We start from the raw sequence: 25,714 nt of genomic DNA, 5'->3' as shown, positions 1-25,714 counted from the left end.
GGGATACTTCACTGATTTGCATGCTAGAATAGCAGTATAATTTTTTTCAGTTTTCCCCTGATTTCTAAAACATTTTATTTGCGTTAAAGGTGCCATATGTTAGAATGTGGCCAAAAACGGTTACTACATAATACAAATTTAACTACAAATTTAACATACTGAGGTCTTTTAGGTTTCGTTTTCTGACGTCACTGGCAACCCATGGTTGCTCGGCAGTTGAGACTCTACTGACTGCAATGATTGATGCAAAAAATTGACGCTTGATGCAAAAAATTGATGAATGATACATGCCAAAACATTATTTTAAAACATAAACAAAAATATTATAAACAAAATATTTTTTTAATGCAAATATTTTGGCTGTACTGTTGTTGTTGGTGAGTTCAGTTTGTTATATGAACATTATTCCTGAGTCTCTGTGACATATTAGGAGGATTTTATGTCCAGTTGCTTTAGATTTATTACATAATGCACCTTTAATTCAAGATTTGAACTACAACACTAGTTGCGCACTTTTTAGACTCACCCATAGAGGGACGAGACTTCATTCCCAGAATGTAAACACGGTGTCTGCAAACACACCGACTGCTGCCCGCTTGTCCTTTCCTTGTTTTTACTGCACATCCCAGTACATAGAAAAAAAAACTGTGTAATTTGCAGTGCAATCTGGGAGTTGTTGTTATTCCTGTACATGAGCGAAAAATAAATTTTTCTGCCTTTCTCGTCCAAGAAGGCACTTTCTTCAAATATTATTTCACATTTCTGCTACACAGGTGACCCAGTTTTAATAGACATTCATCTGTTAAATGGTGAAATATCTCTTTAACTCAAATCTAATTTTTTAATCCATGTTGTGTGTTTTTTTTTCTTCTTCTTCACAGTGAATGAAATCATCGGCAGAGACATGTCTCAGTCGCCCAGCGCTCACGTGCCTCCACCAGCACACAGCCAGTCATAGTTCAGCTCCACCTCGTCTCCTGCACTTCTTCACTCTGCTCCTGCGCTGACTGATCCTGATCCTGATCCTGAACCTGAACTTGTGTGCGATGGGAGAAGACTATAGAGTAAAAGTCAGAGTCCGGTTGGTGATTGCGGATGCACCTGTCAGACCTGACGAGAGGACACGTCTGATGTTGTTTTTAAAAGTGTCTTATATTCAGAGACGCAAAAGAACTCGCCGCTGTAAACAGAAACATATGCAGGAGACGTAACTGCCATGTAGATTAACATGGGGGATTAAATGAATGAATAAATGGTTGTAGAATAGTGAGGTGCGGTGTAAAGGTGTTGCTCAGTTCTCAGATGTCCAGGCGGGACAATCTGCACAAGTCACAAGACATGAAACGTTAAAAACGATTCAGAGATTTGCTCTCTTGGTTTGCAGCTCAACACGAGACGACGTGGCCTAACTAATCGTACGGAGAAACGAGGCCTGGTTATTGCTACTGATTTCCCTGAAGCGATTCAAGATTCACAAGATCCCCTGATTCGATTTGACATCACTATCGTTGTGTTCAGTGCTATTTCAGTTTATTACCAAACTATCGCTGCAACGCTTTATATCTCTTTAACCCGATGCATCATTGAAAATATGTTTAAAAACATGTTTGTATTTAAATAATTGACCCCAAAGTAGTTACATGAATGCACTTTTTTTTAATTTAATGACCACACAGTACAACGACACAGTTGTAGAAAAATCCCTTTGAGTTACAACATTACAGCCTAGAAGTGCAGCAGGCACAAACAAACTAAAAATGACGCCAAAGCATCCGAAAAGCGGTGTGTGGAAGTATTTCTGCGATATTCTAATGACATACGCATTCCAGAGAGAATTGTCCTTCCTGTGGACACAAGATGGCTGCCTATGAAATGCCCCGACTTCTTTATTTTAAAGAAATAATACACACTTATGGGTACGTGTGTTCAATTTATGGTATTAACCCCTCTTTAAATGTCCCCACATGCTGATTCAATATGTGAAATTTAAATTATGATGACAACGCCGTCCATTAGTTTATGACATAATGAATGGGTTAAAGAGTGAGTGCAGGAGCCTGGCAGAGAGAAACCATTCCACTACTTTGAGGAAACCTTGCAGCCGTGTTGACATCAGCACTCGTCCTCCTCCTCGGTCCCCTTGAACAAAATGCCTTATATACACATTTAGCATCTTTAGAATATTGCGCCACAGCTCCCCCCCCCCCCCTCTGTCTCTTTGGTTGTTTTTGCACAACTGACTTTTGCTTTTTGAATATTTCTCCGTAAACAGAGAGTTTCCGGACTGAAGTTGATTTTCCCCTGATCGCTTTTCTTCGTTAACGATGATTTTGAAGATGCCCCAAACTCTCACTCTCATGTTCCTGTTCATGCAATAACTTAAACCAAGTGACCCCTCCCTCCCCTCTCCAGTGACCTTTTTGTGCCTTCTGTTTCTGAGCTATGACTATAGAATATTTAAAAAAAGGCATTTTATACACACACACACACACACAAATATGTCTTGGATGTAAGTATTGACTCCGCCCTCTTTTCCTGCAACGAACAAGGTCAAATTCCCTAGAGTCCAGACATCTGGATGTAGCGGGGTCTTCCACATTCCCCCTGTTTGTAAAGACTTCTCCCCTCAGTGTGACAACGTTTTCATCCATCATTCATATTTCAGATATAGCAGCAATAACACGAGGAATAACGAGTATTTTCACGTAGGTTTACGATGAGGATGTGAGCAGAGAGAGAGATGAGATTCTGATTTGATTTCAATGTGCTTTTATTTCTTTCTTTCTTTCCTTTCTTTTTTTTTTTTGCCTTAAGCTTGACAATGACACTCCTGCGTGTGAGAGCTGAGGAGCGTCGCATATGACGGTTTGAAGTCATTTTCCGGGTGAAAATGATTTTTGCTATGCATAAGAATTTTACCTAATGCCTTTAAGAAAAAAACAAAACTAAGAAGAAAAAGACAAAAATAGAAAAAAGACTAAAAAAACTAAAAACAAAGACCTCGATGCCTGTAGATTTTGGCTGCAGACGTGTAGATGCTTGATTGTCCACGGACAAACATCTTAACAGGCTCAAGTATACTGTGTGTGTGTGTGTGTGTGTGAATGGATGACTGGTGTCTCCACCAAATATGCTGTACAGAAGAAATAAATAAAAGGAGAGTCCTATTTTCAACAACACAAGCACACACGCGCACGTATTTAATCTATGCAAACTATAAGATGCAAAATGTGAAATATGACATTTACACGTGATGAATTGAGATTATTTGCATATATTTGTTAAATAAAGTCGCTTGGAGGGAAAAAAAAGAATCAACATTCAGATAGTGAGAATATCATCACGTCGACTTGTAAACTAATAGGATGCCTTAACTCTTGTGTGTGTGTGTCTGTATGCTGTTCAGAGTTGTTGATAAGACATACGGCGGTAACTGTTGTTGTTTGTTTGTTTATTGGGGTGGGGGGGGGAGGGGTTTGAAGCTGGTTCTGCAGCTTACAAAAAAGAAGAAGAAAGACTTCGAGTCAATAAAAAAGGAAAGAGGAAAAGGGGAAAAAACAGTGTGGACAGTGAAGCGTCTCTGTCTTGCTGTTCTCTTCTGTTTTAACCAAAGAGCGAACAATAATGTTCCCGTTTTACACAAACAGTCAAGCAACAGAGACTCTTCTACTCTATTTTTGATACTTTCAAATGGATGTCATTCCTAAAAGGTTGTGGACATGTATGGCTATGTATGTATATATATATATATATATATGTATATATATATATATATGTTTATACATAGCCATACATTAAAGAACTTGTTTTGTAACATAAAAGGGAAATACAGGTTTAGCTGATGTGTACCGAGCCTTGTATTGTCATTTCTTGTATATTTTGTATGTTATAAGTTTTTTGGTTTTTTTTGTAATTTTTAAGACTGCAGTGCTTTTTTTTTGGAAATTATTCAAAGGGAAAACCTTGCATCATAATGTAGGCTCTAAAGTAGTGTATATCAATAAAAGAGAAAAACTCAGCTGTGGCTCTGTGTTTCCTCTTTGTGTCTGTAACACTGTAGACACTCACTAATAAGACTTGTGTGGTGCCCTCTTGTGGTAATGCATGTGCACATCTTTTGTTTTTTCCCCCCCCAATGACAGTTTTCATAGTGTGACCAGACAGTGTGGACATTTCCCAGGAGTAAGTGTGAGCACAGGATGAGACATCTGATGAATCAGAGAAGATCGACCCCCAACTGCTTCTACTAAAGAGAAGACAAACCCTCACCAAAGTCTTAATCCACACGTCTAGTTTATAAGGTTAGTAGTAGTAGTTTTATCCAAATAATAATAAAATATAATATCAAATCTACAATATAACACATTTTAAGCTCAGACCACAGCATCTGCAAAAAGCAGAGACCCAAACATGAGTAGGGTTGAACAATTAATGGAAATACTAACATTCTCCAATTGCAGGAGGCACACTAATTGTTTAAGCCAAAATGTGTCATTTTAGATGAATTATTGTCTTGATCTATACAACTGTTATTCTACAGACTGGGGAGAACGTTTTTGTTTCTCGCAGATCTGCACAAATATCACATAGGAATAATTTTAACAGTTTTTTTAAATGCACAATTATTGTCAATCACCATTAGAAGGTCCACCAAACCAGACCAGCTCAAGCTGCTTCCCTCGAGACCTGACCTCAGATTAGCAGAAGAATACGTACACACAGCTCAGAGACACACAAACTCGACCAAAATACATCTTCCTTACTTCTGTGGCAAAGGCAATAAAGACATGCTGTTTGAGCTGAGGTTTGTCCACACAGCTTCTCTTTATGGATGTAAAGAAAAAAACATTTTGACTGGGAAACGTGTTATTATTTTATTATCGTCTTATGAATTCATCTCCTTAAAAAGAGACTAAATGAAATACAGATCATTGTCCACATTTTTTTTTTTTTTTATCTACACAGAGTTTTAAGTTCATGCAAGTCTCAAACTTGCAACAAAAATAAGTATCTCATTTGCCACCAGAGGGCGACGCAGCCCCTGTGTGAGCCCGTGTTGCACTTTGGGTAATGTAGGCACAGCGAAGACTGAAGGGAAAAAACCCCAAGACAACCAAAATGTGACAGCAGCAGGAATTAAAGACTGATGGTTGTAAATAATCTGGAAACAACAACAACAACTGAGGAGACTCCACAGTGACTGAGGTGATTGATGGTTACATAGAAAGCTTCAGGATACACGTCCATTCTTTTTTCTTTTTTATATAGATTTAACAACAAAATAACCACTTTTGTAAAGAAATAGGTTTCATAAAAAATAGAAATAATTTGCCACGCGACTCAGACGAGCTGTTCTTTAACTCTGATTGGAGCAGAAGCGAATCTGTAGCGCTTGGAATTGTCTACATCGACATCGAAGTGTCACATACACATAAATGCTTTATACAGAAAAAATACATCAAGTTCCAGGCACTGGCACGTCTGATCTCACTGTGGTTTAAACCACGAGCCCCTGCACTCAGCGTTGGTTCAGTAGTCTATTTATGGCTCTTTTTTTTCTTTTTCAAATAGCTTTTCAATGGCACCACTGGAGACCATGAAATGAATAAACATCGTGCACACACACACACATAATACATGTGTGTTTGCATAAAGCCAACACAAACTATGACAAACAAAAGTCTTCAGAAATATACAGAAAAGATCATAAGCTGAAGTGGTTTGTACAGCATCAAGCATTTCAGGATGTAATTATGCACTATATATTTATATATACACATGTATATGTATATATATATATATATATAAATATATAGCAAGATAAAGAGAGAGAGCAAGCCTTTAAAATAAACAGTCACTGCTATGGATTTGTCCAGGCTCCGAAACCATCTCCTTCCCACAACCAGCGATTACAGTAGATGCAAATACGTCCACAAAGTCGTGAGCACAATGCGGAGCTTTAAATGACTTCATCTGCACCGAGTGTGTGATGACAAATGTCAGATGATGGGGGGGGGAGGTGAAGGTTGAGAAGCTGTTCCACCAAGGTCACCTGGAGCTTGATCACTTTTTTTTTTTAATAATAATTATTTTTTTAAAGAAGCTGGGATGAGAGTGCTCTTCAGTGGGAGGAGGAGTTGATGGAGGACTTGCGGTCAGTGACAGAGAACCAAGTGGACCTGCTGACCGTAGAAGTGGTGGTTGGAGCGCTCGCTCACAGCTCGCCTGGCGATCTCTTCGCTCGGGAAGGTGACCAGCGCCTCGCCGCTGCACTGGCCACTGAAGTTGTACAAGATGAGAACGGCGTCTGGCTGGAGCTGCAGAGAGAGAGAGAGAGAGAGAATCAGCATGAAACCACCAGGGGGCGCTCATAAACCTGAGATGGATGATGAAGAAGCTCAGATCATCAAACTGGTCCAATTAGGCATAAAGAGAGATTAAGCAGGCAGAGATTAGAGAGTCAGAAGAGCACATGCTGTTCCCAGAGGAGCTGAAACCCGCTGTGACGCCTCACACTTTAAGGACACAGGTTAGTTTGCATGCAGCACACGCTCTGCAGTTATAGTTCAATGCAAAAAGAAAAATCAGTTACGACATGCAGCTACGAATACAAGACGCTGATCGACCAGAAACATCCACAGGTTAGAGAGTCACATGACGAGCAGAGGCTGTCAGGAAGGGGGGGGGGGGGTGATGCATTCAGGGAACCTAAAGTCAGTGTCAGTGTGTGGTTTAATGTAGGAGTGCTGACTCAAAACCGACTACGTAGCACTGCAGAGTGTTTATCTGTAACAAGAGGCGATGTTTAGTGAAATATAAAATAAATGCTAATGTTAGTTTTAAGTTAAAAGGAGTTAAAAGTGTGGTTTTATCACATTAACACCATGTTTGTGAGTGCCACCATTTATACAATCTATTCATCTGTCCATTATTTTCTCACTTAATAAGTCGTTTGGCCCATAAATGCCAAATAAATAATGATCAGTGTTTCACAATGTTTTAGTCAAGCCAAAAGTATTTAGTTTCAATCATTTATTTGTGATGTGGAGCAAAGAGGACAAAATATTTACATTCACAGCTTAGTGATAGTTGAATATAGTGATGGAATAACAGTGGATTAATAACTGCAGTCCTATTAAAGCATCTGTTAGGGATCCAGACTCAGCACTCTAACAGATCTACAGCACAGATTAGTTTGGGAAGCAGCAGACTGACATCATGCCGGGTCAGGAGCTCAGAACCTTGATGGCTAGATTGGGCATTCCTACTCAGTAGTGCAGTCAGATTATAATCTGTGTGATATGTGTATGGTGGGTTAGGGAACGGCAGCCGTGTTTGAGCTTCAGTCCCACAAATTCTCCGTAGTGAGCACAATGATTATTTAGTGCTTTCTGCTGCAAATCTTCAGCTCTGTGTTTACTGGCTACTGTGTATGTTCATGTTTGTTGTTGTGTATTTAAACTACACAGATGTGTTACTTAAGTCTAGGAAATGCCCTCTCTGTCCACTCTGGTTCTCTGGTCTAGAGGCTCTTCTTACCTTTGGGTGAGTCCCTAAAGACAAAGCCATTCTTTGGGCTGAATCAGACTCCTGGCCTGTTCGCTCATTTGAACCATGCTGCTGTACTCGTCTGGGGCGTACTATAGACGGCATAATAATGAACGCACAGTCAGAGTGGGAAGGCCTCCACATGGTTTCACACACATGACAGTTACAGACAACAAAATGATGCAAATGTGTCATTTCTCACAAAACAAAACCAAAAAAAACGACATGACCACAACAAACACTGGCTCAACGAACCACAGGGAGATTTGGTGTTTGAGAGGACGATGCCAGTGCTGCACATCCACAGCCAGTGTGATAGACATTACTGTAGCCAAAAACATCTCACGCACTCACTGGGACGTTACAATGTGCAAAATTCCTGGAAGTCCATGAAAAGTTCTATTCTTGGCTCTACAGTGCAGCACAGAGTTCTACACAACCTTCCAGTCTCAGAGGATTTTTGCCGTCATATATTATATGACGGCAATGTGCCTTCTAGAGCCTGCAAATGATCACTTTTCCAAATGCTAACTGCTATTAGCTCCCAGTAGCTAATACTGTCTGTGGCTGATGTATTTTTAAAGAGATACTACTAAACAGAGCATTCAGCTGGGCTGTTTTGACAGGGTGATTGAACTGCTGTGGTGCTTCATCCTTGAAAGCATGGTTAACTTATAGAAATAGGGAATAATATGGGACCTTTAAGTCTACAGAAAAGAGCTGTTTTTTGTTTGTTTGTTTTTTTCTGTAAAACAAAAAGTTAATTACATTTGTAATTGTAATTAAGACCTGTGGTAAAAGGTAATTTTCCCCATCTATTTAGCTGTGAACTGCCCATGGTTGGCAGTAAAAACAGGCAGGAGGGTCACACACATGCATATTCAGTGTAACCCAGGCCAAACTCTCACATTAATATACCCTTCAGTGTGTCACGTTCCACCAATGTTCAACTCAAAAGATTGGCTGCACAGGTGGCGAGCCATGTACTGGATGACAAGAAAAGACAAGAAGTGTGCCAAAACAACACAACACCTCCACCTCAAACCCCACCCACCCCCCTTCCTTCCTTCCTTCTCAGCCCATCTGAAACCACACTAGTCTGGGTTCATACCTGCTTCAGTGGACTCCACCTAATTTGGACTGGCAGTGAAAAAAAAAACAAAAAAACAAGCACAATCAAAGAGGAGAGACGGGTGAGGTGGGGAGCAATACAAGTGAACACATCCCTCAACCTAATATCACTGTAGTGTGATTTTTCCGTAAAGGCATCAACGGAAATTGTCTACATGAAGGGGCTGCAGACTGTGGGAAATATACCAATAATACATACATCCCTGTTCTTTATTAATCTGTGGCTTTGATTCACTCCTGCAGGTACTGACCTGGTATCCTTGGAAGAAGCTGAGGATGTCCTTGACTCCGGTGTTGTAGGGCAGACCCTGCATCCTGACCAGCGCGCCGGGCTGGGACAGCACAGGAGCTGCAGCGGGGTGAGTGTGAGGGTGAGGCTGAGCGGCCACTGCTGCTGCCACTGCTCCTGGTGGAGCGGCAAAGTAGCTAACTGTGGAGGGAGAGACTGGAGGACTGGAGGGAGAAGGTGAAACAAGACAAAGCATTAATGTGAGGGGAAAAAAACTTGCTTAAAATGTTTAATTTTTTACAACCTGATCTATCCCCTTTTACAGGTAGAAAATAAATGAAGTAAAACAGGTGGTTTATGTAGAAGGAGATGACACTTTACCAACCTGGGGTAGTATGCTGTGTAGTTCATGTTCATGTTCATGTACAGGTGTGGTTGAGGCGGGTAGTAGGCCAGAGCGTGAGGGCTGTGTGTGCTGGTCTGAGGAGGTCTGGGAGCAGCCAGCAGGGGGGGCTGGTACAGGGCAGCCTCAGAGAGGATGGCAGGCGGTGTGGGGAAGGCAGCGTAGGCTGTGGGCGGAGACAGACCTGCAGAGAGAGACGGAGGTATGACATGTAAACTGGTTAGTCGCACGTTGCGTGAAACTCACATATCATTCTGACTGAATGAGGATTACTAAATTGTAATCTGGGTCATTCATGACTCTTTTGTTGGGGTAAGGGATTTTACTGTGTATTGTGGAATGGGAAGACGACCTCACGTGGCCTCACTGCAAACAAACACTAGTTTATTTAGCAACTTTATTATTTAAACCATACCAACAGTTAAAATTCTGACTTAATAGATAATGCATAGTGCATCATCTCTGAATCTCATTTGATGGACATGACTTACAGGGCAGTTTGCAGGGTGGGGGGGAGAGGCCACTGCGGTTTAAGGTTCCTCCCATTAGCACGATGCTCATCTCCTCCGTGGAGCACTGGAACACCTCGACGTACCGGTCCTTCATCGTCTTTTTATGGCACTTCTGGGCCACCATAAAGGCTTTGTCTGGTGACTTCATTTGGATGAAGGCATCGCCAGAGGGTCGACCCTGCACAGGCGGAAGAAAGAGAAAAGTATTGAAACTGTCAGACACAAACAAACATTTTGTTTTGTCATAAGCAGACATGCTTAAATTGAGACATGTGCCCAAGTCCAGGAAGCCTGACCTGTTGGTTGAGGACCATGTGGACTCCGTGGGGTTTGATGTCGACCGTGTGTTCTCCCATGAACTCCAGGATGTCTTCGATGCCGGCAGTGTAGGGCAGACCACGCAGCCGAACACAGTCGCGACTGCTGCTGGCTGACGGAAGGAAAGGGGGAGTGGCAAGGACTGGGACAGGCATGATGGGAGAAGGAGGCAGTGTGGAGATCAGAGGTGTGGACATATACCTGTTCAGGACCTGGGAAACACAAAAAAGGAAGGATGAGGACAAATCAAACACTGCACAGAGGCAAGAGGAGGCTTGACTGCATTTATGTACATGTCTTAATGATACACACAGACACTTTAAATGCACAAATGTTAAAAAATGAAAAAAAAGGTAGAGTAAAGAGTAATTGTCCACTTGTTAACAGAGGACGTTATAGTTCTCTGCTGTTTCTCAGGGTTATTACACAACACCCTTGTGGGCTTTGCCTCCATTACACATATACAATATTATGCAATTATTTTTACTTGTGCAAACCCCACCATTATTTCATGCATTATCCATCTCCGCAGTTTTGTCACACAGTAAAATGTCATGTTTTCTCACTTCTCTACATTGTCATGACACCAGTTTTATGAGTCAAACCTAGAAGACAAGCTGAGGAGTTCTCATTTAAATCATCACTTCCTGTTGCACACATATCCATTTTGAATCATCCATAACAGTATAGCAGTGATTTTTGCAGCATTAGTCATAAAAACCTGGTCTTTTTTTTATGTCAAAACAAAATTTGAAGCTTTACCTGCTGCACCTCAGCCGCAGTGCTACGAAACAGCTCAATATAACGCTTCCCCAGGATCTGCTTGTGCTTCTTCAGGGCATTCTGGGCATATTCTTCACAGGAGAAGAGCACAAAGGCGTCTCCAGTGGGCCGTCCGTCAGGGTACTTGACAAAGAGAAGACCCTCTGCGCCATCTGTGACTGGGCTGTCGGGACCGAGGAAGGACAGCACTTCTGGGGGCGTGGCGGTAAACGGCAACCCCCTCATACGGATAATCACCTGGTTCTCTTTGGACAGGAACTGGGCCACCTCGTTAGATGTGCCTGGAGTTAGAGGACACTATGATTGAACACCACGCTTAAGGAGGAGGCACTCATTTTGGCAATCAAGCAAGGTCTGTGGTCAGTTCATGTTGTTGTTGTCACTGATTTAGCTACAGTAATTTACACCAAATCAAATGACAATTCAGTAGTTGAATATAAGTCAGAGAGCTTCATCTTCTGGACATCTATACATTCTTTAAGGGCCACGCATGCCATGCCAACAGCAATTACATATAAAAAATGAAGGTCTACTCCTGGAACACTGTTTTATAGTGGAGTCCTGGCCAACACAGCACATGAGTTACAGTTGAGATAATAGATCTGACCGTTTGACTAATGATTAGGATAACAAACATTGCAAATGTAAAGTTCAGTCACTCATGATTTGTATTTTTTTTTTCCATCATGATAAAGCAGGTAATCCGATATATAGTAGAAAAATAAGAATTACTACTATCCTTGTCAGCAGCAAGGGGGCACACATGTATCATTCGGATTGAATATTAAATATCTAACAAATACACTACCGTTCAAAAGTTTGGGGTCATTTAGAAATGTTCTTATTTTTTGAAGGAAAATCCCTTTTTTTAATGAATATGAACATTGTTAATGTGGTAAACGACTATTCTAGCTGCAAACATCTGGTTTTTAATGGAATATGTACATAGGTGTATAGAGGCCCATTTCCAGTGTTCTAATTGTGTTTGCTAATGGCGTTAGAAGGCTATTGGATGATTAGAAAACCCTTGAAAACTCTGATTACTGAAAACTGAAATTATGTTAGCACAGCTGAAAACAGTTTTGCTGGTTAATCGAGTTATTATTTGGAATAAAAATCATTATTTCTAATCTGGTCAATGTCTCGACTATATTTTCTTCTCTCTTTTGATTAATAAATGTGTGACTTTTAATTGGAAACAAAAAAATTGTATCAGTGATCCCAAACTTGTGAACGGTAGTGTACTCAAATACACGGTACAAAAACGTTTTTTTTCCCAATAACAGCAGTGTTGCTGCCTTCTGCACCATCTATTTTTTATCCATGTGTGTCCTTGTTACCAACTTATTTTGAGTTGATCAGTGACGTCTTGTCTGCTTGAACTATTTACTTAGAGTCCAATGTGCTGTCAAACTCTATTGATCTTGACTTATCCGAGTAAAGTCCAGAGTTGGACTGGTGGCCACTGATGTAAGTCACCTGCCCCTAAGTGACTGTTTCTTTGTGATATCTCTGCTCTGTGCTCCAGAGGCCCCAGGCTTTGCCTTTGTCTCTTCACACCATCATTGTATCAGCACTGAACTCGACTGTTTACCGGCCGTCGGCCCGCTCTCCCTCGAGGGAGAAGAGCTTGAGGCTGAATGAATAGCAGCTGTTGGCCAAGAGTGAAATTTCTCTTCAACTGGCCTCAGAGGGGTTGGGCTGCGGAGGTAATGGAGGGGGGGAGGGGTTACACTTCTCACAAAGCCGCTTTTATTAGCCCAAGATAAGCTGCTAGAGTCACTGCGATGAGGAAGAGACACAGGTAACAGGAGAGAGTGCTGAGAACCGAGAGTGTAAATGAGAGCCTCTCTCTTTTACGGTCACTAAAGGGCCGTTCTTTTACAGATGTGGAAGCCTCTTGTTTTTCCTCAAAAACGCGGGACAGACTTGAAACAGAAGGCCACCACACACTAACAAAACGCCTTTCATCATGAGTCACGGTGAGAAGAGACAAACAAGATAAGACGGGGAAAAAACATTTAAAAATCTGACCTCCAGCGATCTTAAGGAATTCCTCTCCTGTGGCCTTGTACACCTGAGAAGGCAAGAAGAAGAAAACCATAAACATAAGGATTTTAACTCGTATGCATGTAACTTTAATTAAACAAGTGAGGAATCCCAAAACACAAATAGCAAAGATTTGGGTTCAATACTACACTACCAATCAAAAGTTTGGACTGACCTATACAATTTTTTTTGTGTTTTCCATTAAACGTCAACTTTTATTCATCAAAACAGTTGCAAAATGAATAGAAAATATAGTCAAGACATTGACAAAATTATAAATAATGATTTTTATTCAAAATATGAATTTTGCCCCGTCGTCAAACAACCAGCAAAACTGTTTTCAGCTGTGCTAACATCATTGCACAAGGGTTTTCTAATCATCCAATAGCCTTCTAATGTGATTAGCAAACACAGTGTAGCATTAGAACACTGGAAATGGGCCTCTATACACCTATGTACATATTCCATTAAAAACCAGACGTTTGCAGCTAGAATAGTCATTTACCACATTAACAATGTATAGAGTGTATTTCTGATTCATTTAATGTTATATTCCTTGAAAAAAGTGCTTTTCCTTAAAAAATAAGGATGTTTCGAAGTGACCCCAAACTTTTGAACGGTAGTGTACAATGTGACTGCGATTTGATTTTAGCTTCAAGCTGAAAGAAGGCTTCAGTTTGAGATTTACCGTTATGTTTTAAAACAAGACGGTGCATTACCAATATTAACTACCATACCAAATACCAAAAACAGAACAACTAATTTACTAATTTGTAGATGTACTGAGGGATTTTGCGAACTTTCGAGTCTTAATTAAAAATATTATCCAGGGGGAATCACACAAGTTTTAAGTATGCAATTTTAGTAAATGATGGAGCTAACCTCAATGTAGCGACTACCCATGTGGTGCTTGTGGCGTTCGAGGGCCAGGTCCCTGTGCTCCGAGTTCACGAAGCGAACCAAGGCCTCGCCGTTTCTCCTGCCCTGAGCATTGAGACACAGAGCCACACCTCCCCTGGAACACAAGTGCAACATAGTCAGCAACAGACTGTGGACATTTAGCTTTTGTTTTGGTTATTCTAGCCTACAAACATGAATTAACATTTTACAGTATTTAAATTAAAACCTACAAACGTTTAAATTTTAAAAGCCGCATACTTGGCAATATTGAGGCCTTTAAAGAAACGTGCAATGTCTTGGTCCGACGACTGCCACGGGAGCCCTCGTGCTCTGATCACCGTCTCACTGTCCACTGGCTCAGCCTTGCTGCTACACAACACGTTATTTAACACCATGTAGGGGAGAAAAAACAAACACAAATGGACAATATTACGGTATATTTTCAAAGGATTTCCAACCAATGACTGAAGCTTTTAGAAATACAAAAAAATCAGTGGTTCTTGTAAAAGACAAACAAACTGTCCTAAGACTGTGGACCCATAGGCCACTAACACTAAGTGCTCAACACAGTAACACTCTCACATGATTAAATGTCAGGGGGTTTTCAAGGTAATGGGCTTTTGGGCGTCTGAGAACAGCAGGATTGGGTGCTCTGCTACTGGATAGCCGGGGTCAGCATTTGATGGCAAAGTTGGGCCGGTTTAATGACACACTTGTAGTTTCCTTGTTGCTGTAATCACTGTTAAGAGACCCTGAGCTGTATTCAGGTCTGCGGTCTGAAGATGACTGCAGGGGAGCTGTTAGTTTGCAAACTACACTGCAGGCAAACAGGTGTGGCAGAAACGACACAGACACACGGAGGGATAAAAAAAAGAAAAAGTTCTTACGTACCAAGTACCAGATTCAAACTTGTATTTCACAGTTTCGACACAGGTGAATTTGTGATCTAAAAAGAATAACGAAAACATGCGTTATTTATGACTCTAAATTAAAAAACAATGTTCTTACTTTGAGAACCAGTTCACTGATTAAGCACTGGGACTTTAAGGACTCTACATTCATGTACATTAACAAAATATGTGTGGCTGTTAAGGAGTAAAGCCAGAGGGGACAGTTTAAAGTTTGATTTATAGGCACTTGTGTGTGTATGGAGTCATCTCACATTTCTATTCCACTCCACTAGAATAGCTTCTAATTGTTCTAAGATCAAACAAGTCATTATTTCTCTCAAACCGCTTGCTTATGCAGCCCCTCACATGAACCTCTGACTGAAAAATGAAATATTAGCTCTTAAAATAAGGAAATTGTTGTCCATTTGGCTTTTTTACTTGGGAGAAGCCTTTGTCATTTACACATGATCTCATAATGACGTGAGGATGAGGGTGTGTCATAATAATAAGTCAGCATAAATAGTTCCTTTAAGACCTGGTTGCAAAAGCAGATAAAACAGGTCTGGCTTGTTGCTCAACATATTATAGTCGAGCTGATCAGTAACGTAAGTGAACATTCTGTTCTGAGATCCATCGAAAAAAGGGTTATTTAACCACTATTTTAACTAAAAGGATGACATATCTTCACAGGCAGTGGCTGCATAAACACCAGGCAGATCAAAGAACTTGACAAGAGTCCATGTAATCCTTCTATGGGTAAGGTATTCTTTACTTTCTTTCAGTTTAGAGGTCAGAGTTCAACCATGAACAGGTTAATGTCAGTTACTTACTGTAAGGCTCAGCCAGGACGCAGAGCACCAACTGAACCATGCTCGTCACCTCCCTCACACCAGTCGACTGCTCGGACACGGCAGGAAGACCAGCATCTGCATGCCCAGTTAAGAACGTTTTCTATGTCGAAGCTTTTTGGTTATGACAACAAACGTGCACTTAATTATACTAGTGCAGTGCCCGTAGGAAGTATGTATTCCTATAGTGGGAGCTGAAAAAGATTTTTCAGTTATGGTAATGCATGATAAGGAACTGGCTGGCTGACAGTCACAACAGCTAACTATGCTAATGGAAAATAAAAACAATTGTGCTGTGCCTAATGAGGTTGCACAGTGTTCGTATTATGTTAGCCCTACGCTAACACTATTCGTAGCCTCACTAGCTTAAATGTGCTCATGTATTGGTGAATAGACACCTCGTCGTTTCAGTATAACACCATGTTCTGCGGTGAACCGTGTGAAAATGTCTCACCCACCACAAGGACAGCCTCTTCACTCCCACCTACCCGCTCCAGACAGCGCAGCTGCTGATGATGAGCCGCTGCCTGCCTGGTGTAGCGTGATAAATCAGCAAAAATTTAAATTCCTACAAAAAATATGAAAATCAAGGATGCACACCATTGGGCCATGCTCAACCCATATCCAAAGTCTTAGGGACTAATGGTCAGCGAGATATGCCCGTCACAGACACAACTTGCTTTATAGATGGATAGTGTACTACGTTTTTCATAGTCATAGTGGAAATTATCATTTATAAACACAAATAATCAATGAAGCTTTAGAAAAAGATACATTCCAACATGGAGGGGAGTGTGAGCTTCTGCACAGGTCCAGCATTGGGGCAACATTTTTGAAACTCTTTTTTCACGTCCACAAATGAAAAGAAACATTCAGGAAGGACTAGATTCTGAAATGAAAGAAAAGGGAAATAATACAGCAGGGCAATATGGTCACGTATACTGAATCTGGACACAGAGAGGGGAAAAGGAGGTAACTTGCTGACATTTTGGATTTAAAACCTTAAAAATAATTATGAGCATGGATATGCACCGTGTGTGGAGAAACAACATTTTTACCTTTTTGGAGGCTTCGGGGTGGAGAGCCTGTCGGATGACGAGGGGATTGATGACACAAAGTGTGCAGGAGTTTCTGCCCAGGCACTTAACTTCTGATGACACCGTCTGCTGGAACTGAATATTTCACAAAAGCAGGAGTGTCAGAATCAAACCTGAACAATACCATCTATTAAATATTTTTTACAGAGTAAAAAAGTATATCTACAATAAAAAAAAAATCTACTTTAAATGAAACATTTTGTTGTGCTAGAGTCAAAGTGATTATGACAGATTAGACTTCTGGTGTAAGAGGAGACAAGTGATTGACATTTCAACTGCATGTTTGTGTGTCATTTAGAAACAAAGACTGTCCAACAAGTGTTTCGCCAAGTGAGAAACGAAGCAGACGAAAGAGTGGAATGATCACAACACTAATCACCAGGATTCGGTTTTCTCCAAGCATGACCAACAACAGTCAGAGGCAGGCAAGAAAAAAAACAACCCACACAAGTCCAACCTGTCTATCTCCTTTTACGTAAATGGCAACCTACATACCAGCACCTCCCACATGCCTGTGTTTATATCTGCCACGCTCCTTGTGTTGTGTCAACCTGTTGTTTGCAGCATCAACAGAGGCCATCGCACATGTGTATGTTATTAAATTAAGATTCTGGCACAGCAAAGTGCCAGAATCGAGTAGCCTAACTATCCCACTGAAATCACCGACAGTATTTACACCAGGCTGTTACAGAGGTACTAAATCTTCACTAATTCAAGAAACTGTTTTTATCTGGCTTCAAACTTGACAGGTGACTTACAGAAGACACCACTGTGCAGCACCGACTTCCGTGTTTGGACGAGTGAAGCGACAGATATATCACTAAATGAAACACTTCCACCCCATATAGAGACATCCAATGGCAATATACTGTGCATATACTGTGCATACCTCTGACAGTCATCAGAGGTATGTTACCTACATATCTATCTATAAAGCAAGTTGTGTGACTGTGACAGGCATATCTCGCTGACCGTTAGTCAGATCGCCCTATGACTTTGGATATGGGTTGAGCATAGCCCAATGGTGTGCATCCTTGATTTTCAAATTTTTTGGAGGAATTTTAATTTTTACTGATTTATCACGATGCACCAGGCAGGCAGTGGCTCATCAGCAGAAGCTGTGCTGTCTGGAGCAGGGAGGTGAGAGTGAAGAGGCTGTCCTCATGGTGGTGCATGCTACTACTTTGCGGCTAACTTGGCAAACCCGTTTCCAAAGGTAATCTAGCAAGGCTATGATTAGCATTAGCACAGGGCTACCATAATAGAAACACTGTGCAACCTAATTAGGCACAACGCAAATGTTTTCATTTTCGATTAGCATTATCGTAGCTAGCTGCTGTGACCATCAGCCACAAAATGCAAAAGAAAACGGAACTGCATCCATTTTTAGATTTAAATAGTCTTCTCAAGGGAAATGCCCTCAAACCAGCATCAGTGATTTAAAGAGCACTGTAATAGTGTTATCAGTTTGCTCGGATTATATCACCAACAATGTCAGACACTAAAATAAAGCACAAACTTACACTGAAAGGTTGCTTATACGTTTATGTTGAGGTTTGGTTGAGAGACACTGGGTGTCAACCATGCAGAGGGTCAAAACAAACATGTTGATGCTCAACAAGATCAACTGGAGACAATGTTCCATAAATATGGGTCAGCATCACCTTGGATATACATTTCGAGCATCACACGCACCACAAGATTGATCATCTGTTGAGACTTAAATTAATTGCCACCATAGTTATTTTGATTAAAACCTCTTCTTCCCTGACTCTCCTTTTGGAGTCCCTGCTCGAAAATGACATGCCCAGACTAAATAGAGTAAACCTATGCAGTTACAAGCTCTATGTGGATTATATTGGTATCAAAATAAAGATAACACTTGTGAGATTCCACCAGAGGTGTAAGTTTCACTGTAGATGCCACTGGGTCAGAGTAAATGTACATGGAACACAGCATAAATGAAGGATTTTTTTCCTCTCGCCTAAAAAAATATTGCATTTTAAAGCAAATATCACCTTTAAAATATGCAGTAGGAGCTTAAAAACACATGGCGGTCATGTAACGTGGATATGAGCTGTGCAAAGTGTGATGCTGCTGAAATAAAGCAGAGTGAAATTACAGCGGTTTAAGTAAAGAGATGTCTGGGCGTTCTCACTTTTGGCTCAGCTTGGCACCATCTGTACCATTTGAGATTTCTTAGGTACCAAATTATTAAAAACCAATTAAATTTTATTTATATGTCACTACAGGTCTAAAAAGAAAAAAAAAGTGCCGCTTTTCAATGTGTGCGCTGTGACGGTTTTTTTCCGCTCCTGCCGTTTGATCAATCGGTGTTTAACTGGGTTTCGTGAACATAAGAATGATTTATATGAGCTTCTAGCTGAGTTTCTGACCTTTCTGTGGGTATGCAGCATGTCTGTGTTTGTTGAAGTTAGATATGGTTTTATGACGCTTTTGTCGATGCGTCTGACGCTGCCCCCGATCCCGTGGGCAACCGTGAAGAAGAGGTTAGGTACTTGAAGAGGCTATGAGGAACCTGAAGGGGGATCTGTAGCATTCTGTTCATTTACATGTGTGACTTATCTTCTTCGCTTTCTCTTCAGCGTTACAGCTAACAGCTAGCATGGGCTTACTGTTCTGACATGAAGAGCTTCAAGCTCATGTCGAGCAACAGTTTTGACAACAAAACATTGATTGACACACAACACAGAAAAATCAGTGCCTTGTTAATGTTTAGGTCGAAACGTGATACATTTTTTTGGCACTGTACTCATGACTTGAGAATTAATGATGAAAACATGTTCTACATGCACAAACGTGTCAAAGCATCTAATACAAAATCCTGATTCACATATCCCGTACCGTCTTTGTCGCGTTTCGTCTTAGGCTGTTTCATGAGCAAAAGCTCAAACAACAAACTAACAAATCATCACATCAAACCAAACTTAATACGTAAAGCTTTCACAGTTTTAACAGTAAACACATCAATCTAAAACTATGTTAAGCTTAACTTCCATAGATATATTTCGCAGCACATTTAAGCACACCCATGTTGCACCTTTTTTTGTTTACAATGGTAATGGGACTAATGTTTGCTCACAGCTGTGCCAGAAGTTCCACCTTGGCCAATCACTGAAGTTGGGTTACCAAGAGAAAAGCAAATGTTATAGAAGAGATACTGACACACCCTCTCCCTTTCTACTCCAAGTTAAAAACAACAGCTTACACTGAGCAAACAAGCTGAACGAGGAGGACAAATCTCACGGTGACAACAGATGGATAGAAACAAGTCATTGATCCACTTGAAAGTAAAATAAATGTCCAGCTAGTACGCTTAATCCAAGAACAATATTGGCAAGAACAAAGAATAGTATTTTTATTATAGTGGCACTATGATGGCTATCTTTACTAGCTATGATGGCACTGTCAGACTTTATGTACGATAATGCCACCCAGCTATCTGAAGGATAAAGTCATTTGTTTTGGTCCAAATCAATGGTTCCTCTAAAAACTGCTGAGAATGGCAGACAAAACATTCTCTTACTCTACTCTCAGAAAGGCATTTTTCTCCAGATGAGTGGGAGGAAGTGGCCTTTGAACATGGTCCTATCAGGGTTGGCTCTTCAGTGCAGCTGGACAGCGTGTATGCAGAGGTTGGGTGGTGGCAGCGGCTGAAACAATCTCTGATAAGACCAATAGGGAGTGTCCTGGCAGTCCCTTTGGTAACCTGTTTAAGCTGAGGCTAAGCCCACACCTAAACCACAGTGCACTTTGTGACACCATTAGTTTCGTATCACACCAGGAATGGAAATGTGCGACGAGGCTAGACTAGCGTTTCGCAACAATACAGGTTGAGGCGTTAGCTAAAGTTTATGTCAACATAATTAGTGGCAATTATGTCTGGTTTTCTAAAGGTAATCATAATTTATTCACACTGAAATGCTTCTGGACTGGTTATTAGTGCGTGTAAAATTCAATTTATCACCACATTTGTCATACCCAATTTCTGGTGAGATAAATACATGCATACATACATATCTAGTTATTTAAACCAGGACATTAAACACACACGCCCAGTAAAGACAACAGAGGTAATGATCAGAAACAGCCACTCATCGTCATGTGAGCGGTGTGTCTGTCATCTTTTAAAAAACAACAACAAAAAGTTTGGCACGGAGAAAATCCAGGATGTGTGAATCATCGCTGGATGTTATTTATCACGATGACAAGCTAACAACGAGGCTGCCTTTGTAAACACGTAAACATCATCTCATCTCGGAGTCAACATTATTTCTACATTTGGTCCAAAACAGTTTAATAAAATGACTGCACAGTGATTAGGAGAATACAAAGTTTCATTCTCACAACAACAACAAAAGTGTGTGAGATTTCTCACAGCACATGAAACTCCTTCTTACAGGCTGAGACATGCTGTCAGCGCCGCAGACGAAAGCCAAACCTGAAAATTCAGCAACAGCTTGACTGCAGTTAAACTATCCATCAGCCCACTACAATGCAGGTGTGTTGAGTGTACACCATGATGTGTATGATGTGTTTTAAATGTCATCGCTACAGTCATAAAGCCTTTTCTTATTATTGGATTTGGCCACTTCGTGATCATTAATTTATTACATCAAAAGTTTGATTGTTTAAACTATCAGACCTGAACTGCTGCACTTAGTTGGTGCTCGTACCTAATTTAACATCTTGTAATTTGCTTATTTACACACCTTCATAAAAATGGAGTGAGAACGTTTGGTGCTGAAGGGAAAACCGCATTTCCCCAGACTGAGGGGGAAGAATTGTATGCACTTTAATATGGTGTTACAAAGAGCAACAATGCCTTTTCTTCCTAAATACATCTGTCAAAGTCATATGTGTCCTTGGGGCTTTGACCACATGGGTCAATGTCACATTGCAATAATAGGAAGCCGCTGGTTTCTCCTCTATCCCTGAATAAGTCGCAGTATGTCGCCCCATCCAAGAAACAAACTGAACTAAACTGCAACTCTATCCGAAAACCAACTTTCTGGAAATAATTGTCCCTTTTCTTTTCTGCCCTGTATCAACGAGGACAAAACTAATCCTAGCGCAACCAATAGCCAGAGAAAGTAACCGGAGAGACAAAGGTATGAACAGAACGAGCTGATTGCCTGGGTTAATATTTGAAGGTTCAGCACACAAACTAAACAGAGGTCGAGCTTAAGTCTGAGCAATAATACTACACACAAGGCACAAATTACATCTGTGTTTAGACCTCACTGCCCTTAAATTCCATCTCAGGCTAACGTACAGCTAAATCAAACAAGAGGGAAAAAAAACTAATTAATCTTATCAACCTGCTTGTGCAGGCATGACACCACGGCAGCACTAACAAACCAAACACTGCTACAGTGCAACAACGGAGGGTTTTCACACCATGAAATCCTGGTAGGGCGGGCCAGATCCTCCCAGTCCAAACAAACACTCTTGCAGGGGTATTTGAAAAACATGTTTGGCAACATAAGCACTTTTGTCACAACAGCTCTCCTGACGGGGAGGAACCAGTGAACAAATTCACATTTTGGTCATAACCAAGTGCCATAACCGTTTCCTGAGGTTGAAGCTCACGAATTGAAAGCCTCAACCTCCTGGAGCCTTTAAGCAAAGTAAACATTCCGCCTTCCAGATGTCTGTAGCATGCATCAGGCCGAGACAAGACGAGACCTGCGACTCCTCCTTATCTGTACATGCCCCGGGCTCTGCCCATCCTAGCTCCTAAAAACTGTCAGCAGCATTAAACTGTCAGGGCCGAACCAATGACATATCTCAACCAGGTGGAAGAGCGTGTTTTATAAAGGTCATCAGGGAAATTTGACACCGCTCTCACATTAACTTACAGCTAAATGGTAGATCAGGCTTGTCGTGTCACATCTCGCTCTGGGGCAAACAAGACGAGGAAAGTTGTCTTGGTTTAATTAACGTCTGATTTTCTCACTATGCTGCCAGCAGCAAATAGTCTGCATGGACTTCTCATGGATTCAGTACACCTGCTGTGAGATGTTTAATACGTGTTATGAAGCAGAGCACTGGGAATGACAGGGGATAGGTTTTTTTGATGAGTGGTAGAGGTATTGATACATTCATCAAGGACTTAGAACTTAAATTCTAAATCTGCACCTGCGTAACCTACAACATTTTAAGAATATGTCCACTGATCCTTCTTGCCGTTAGACGACCTTTTCTTTACTAAAGTCCATAAAGAGAATCAAATACTTTACATCACAACACACTGGAGTTGTTGATCCACTGCTGCCTCCATCAGTAAACTCAAATGTGCTCTTGTTGACATACATTTTCTTTTAATCCTTTGTTCAGATTTACCCAAGTCACACAAACTTACTTAAGCTCACTTACTTTAGCTCTCCAGAGCTAAAAAAAAATGCTTATTTTTTCTATAGATTTTGGTGAAGGGGATTGTTGTCAATGGTGAAATCAAGCAGCGAATATATTCTTAAAATATCATAAACGTAAGCAGGTGTAGATTTGAGTAAGTCATTCCTTCTATCCCTGGTGGGCACACTCAAAGTCAGTGTTAATTATGCGTAAATATATCCTGAACTCATCCATTAAAAAGGCTTCACATATTGATGTAGACCAAGGGTCTCAAACTAGCGGCCCCCCCACTTAATATCATGTCTTTTAAACACAGTGTGTCGCTGAGGCACAGTTGCCAGCGAGGTGATGGAATATAATATATGTTTGCTAGCAATGTTAATGTTTATAACAGTAATAAGACGACATTTGGTCATAATTATCCCATTATTAAATGTATCATATACACAACATTCAATTACATATATAAATACACCTGTTAGGGCCTGAGCCACGAATGGCAGTGACCGAAACGGCTCCTGGTACGAATTTTAATTACAGTTGTCGACACTATTATTTATATTTTGCATCATAAATACTATTATTACGTATATGTGCGATATCATGATACAATATTGTGAAAAGTTGTTTTTTTCCCCATTTTTAGTCGACCACAATAGATGCGCATTGGCCCCCAGGTTATTCAACTTTGAGCCCCCTGGTGTAGACTCAGTGACTGGGGGCCACTTGAAGACGGTGAAGACTGTGAAGACTCACCTGTTGTAGAACTTTGTCCAGGGGCTCAGCCTTGATGAGCTCGTCCAGAGTCAGCTCCGTGTCCTCTTTACACTGCTCCGTCAGCTCCAGTGTGTCCGGCTTGACAAGACATCTGTGAAGCTTCCCCACCTGTGGAAGGATTTAGCATTTCATGGCGCACAGTGGCGGCGTGAGAGGGGGGGGGGGGGTAGCCAAGAACAAAACGTAGACTATATGGACCCCACATTCAGGAAAATATTAAAAATAATAAAATAAAACAATTGACAATGTAGTTGCACAAAGCACTTAATTGTCAACACAGCGTTGTTTTATATGGGTACGCTGACATGTCAAAGCAACAAAGTGTGTGTTTGAAACTACACTCCTCGTCTGCTTGTTAATAATTTTCTGGTCGCACACCTGTGAGTAGGTGCGCTAACAAGGTAGCATTAACTCGCATGAAGAACACGTAGTGGGCACAGAAAGCACACACACACACACACCAGGTTGATTTAAATGTCAGACACTGTTTCCACTACAAGTACACACTATGCCACAAACACTGGCTAACACAGGGGAAAACCGTACAACGAAGGGGGGTCAGAAAAGTCCGTACCTTTTTCTCATGTAGATCCACAATTTGCCACACCAAGAGAATTATTTCCCTCTCATCCGAACCCAGTTTACCCCCATTTGCACCAGCTGTTGCCCCAAAGAACACCACCAGAGTATCACTGTGCGAAGCCATCAGGGACCACAATGGTAAAAACTACAATTAAAGCAAAGATTAAAATAAAAATAACACGAGGGTTCACCTTTTTCCAAGTGATAAGAAGAGCGAACAAAAGGACTGGAAACTCAATTGAGGTAAACGGAGAAAAAGAGAGAGGAAACAGGGGGAGATTATTTTCAGAGGAGCCACGGAGGAGTTTGCGGTCAGAGACTCTACCTGTTGCGGTACTTGAGTTTGCTCTATTCCAGAGATACTGGTTTAACTGGAAACGAAGGGAGGAAATCCGTGTTTCTTTCACACGAGCTCCATAACGAGCCCTGGAGTTTTTTTTTCCCTTCCTCCCTGAGTTACCTGCCTGAGGAGAGTCACAGCGGCGGCCCCTATTGGCTGGTGCCCAAAGGTGAGGGTGGGGCTCTGCGGAGAGTTCTGCCATCTCATTGGTCAAATCTGTTGAATCCGGAAGTAGTTTGCCAAAATGGGCATGAAACACTTGCGTTAACAGCCAACTGACGTTTGACTTTAAAAACAGAGAGCAGAGGTCTCAAAGTCGAGGCCCGTGGGCCAGATGCGGCCCTCCCGTCTATACCAAGTCGGCTTTTCTATTAATACATTCATTTTACATCATAAATTGTTTTTTATTGTGAAATATACATTGTTCCATTGCAATATCTTGACGGAATAAATAAAATAAAAATAAAGTTTGGCCCAAGTAGTCAATATGTGTGTACAAATAAAATGTACTTAATATAAAAACAATTACATTTATTTAATTTATAATTCATTAACGTGTAATTATTCATAATACATTCATAATCAATTTCCTCCATAGCCCATAGGGTAAGGAGTAAGGGAACAACACTCAACATTTCTAATAGAATACATACAAATATACAATACCTAAAAAAAAATTTAGGCTTGTATTAACTCAAATTTCCAGTTACAAATGATCATAGTCCTGGATTGACTTAAGCCATTGTAAATTACTCCTAAATGTGTAATTTCAGTATTTACATCCTTAAAAGGGATTTGTCCATGTGCTTTGTCTGTGTGGCACTACATACATTGATTTTACCCTCTGGCTGAATCCACACAATATTCAGATTGTAGAAAGTGATGTAATGCAGATGCAGAAGTGTACATCATAAACTATTCTTCACCAC

General features: G+C 40.9%; 2 protein-coding genes across 2 annotated transcripts in view; one reads left to right on the top strand and one right to left on the bottom strand.

Annotated features, from left to right (window-relative positions):
- nfatc3a (nuclear factor of activated T cells 3a) overlaps positions 1-3,415 on the top strand; it is a 43,820-nt gene extending 40,405 nt beyond the window's left edge. Inside the window, exon 9 of the mRNA XM_083901167.1 lies at positions 882-3,415. Coding sequence (XP_083757293.1) covers positions 882-958 — 77 coding nt within the window. The 3' untranslated portion in view covers positions 959-3,415. The remainder of the gene's footprint in view (positions 1-881) is intronic.
- Positions 3,416-6,197: 2,782 nt separating this feature from the next.
- esrp2 (epithelial splicing regulatory protein 2) lies at positions 6,198-24,569 on the bottom strand (the record flags this gene model as incomplete). The annotated part of the gene is made up of 16 exons (XM_083900437.1): positions 6,198-6,317; positions 7,540-7,640; positions 8,931-9,132; positions 9,294-9,495; positions 9,803-10,001; positions 10,120-10,353; positions 10,904-11,205; positions 12,959-13,001; positions 13,856-13,988; positions 14,132-14,242; positions 14,765-14,819; positions 15,594-15,689; positions 16,386-16,500; positions 16,670-16,783; positions 23,843-23,971; positions 24,438-24,569. 15 exons carry the CDS (start codon positions 24,567-24,569, stop codon positions 7,554-7,556), a joined length of 2,154 nt encoding a protein of 717 aa, XP_083756563.1. The 3' UTR covers positions 6,198-6,317; positions 7,540-7,553.
- Between the last annotated feature and the right edge of the window lie 1,145 nt (positions 24,570-25,714).

Source organism: Microchirus variegatus (genome assembly GCF_963457635.1).
Source record: "Microchirus variegatus genome assembly, chromosome: 14".
NCBI classification, from domain to species: Eukaryota; Metazoa; Chordata; class Actinopteri; order Pleuronectiformes; family Soleidae; genus Microchirus; species Microchirus variegatus.
This window is presented reverse-complemented; position numbering and strand designations above follow the sequence as displayed.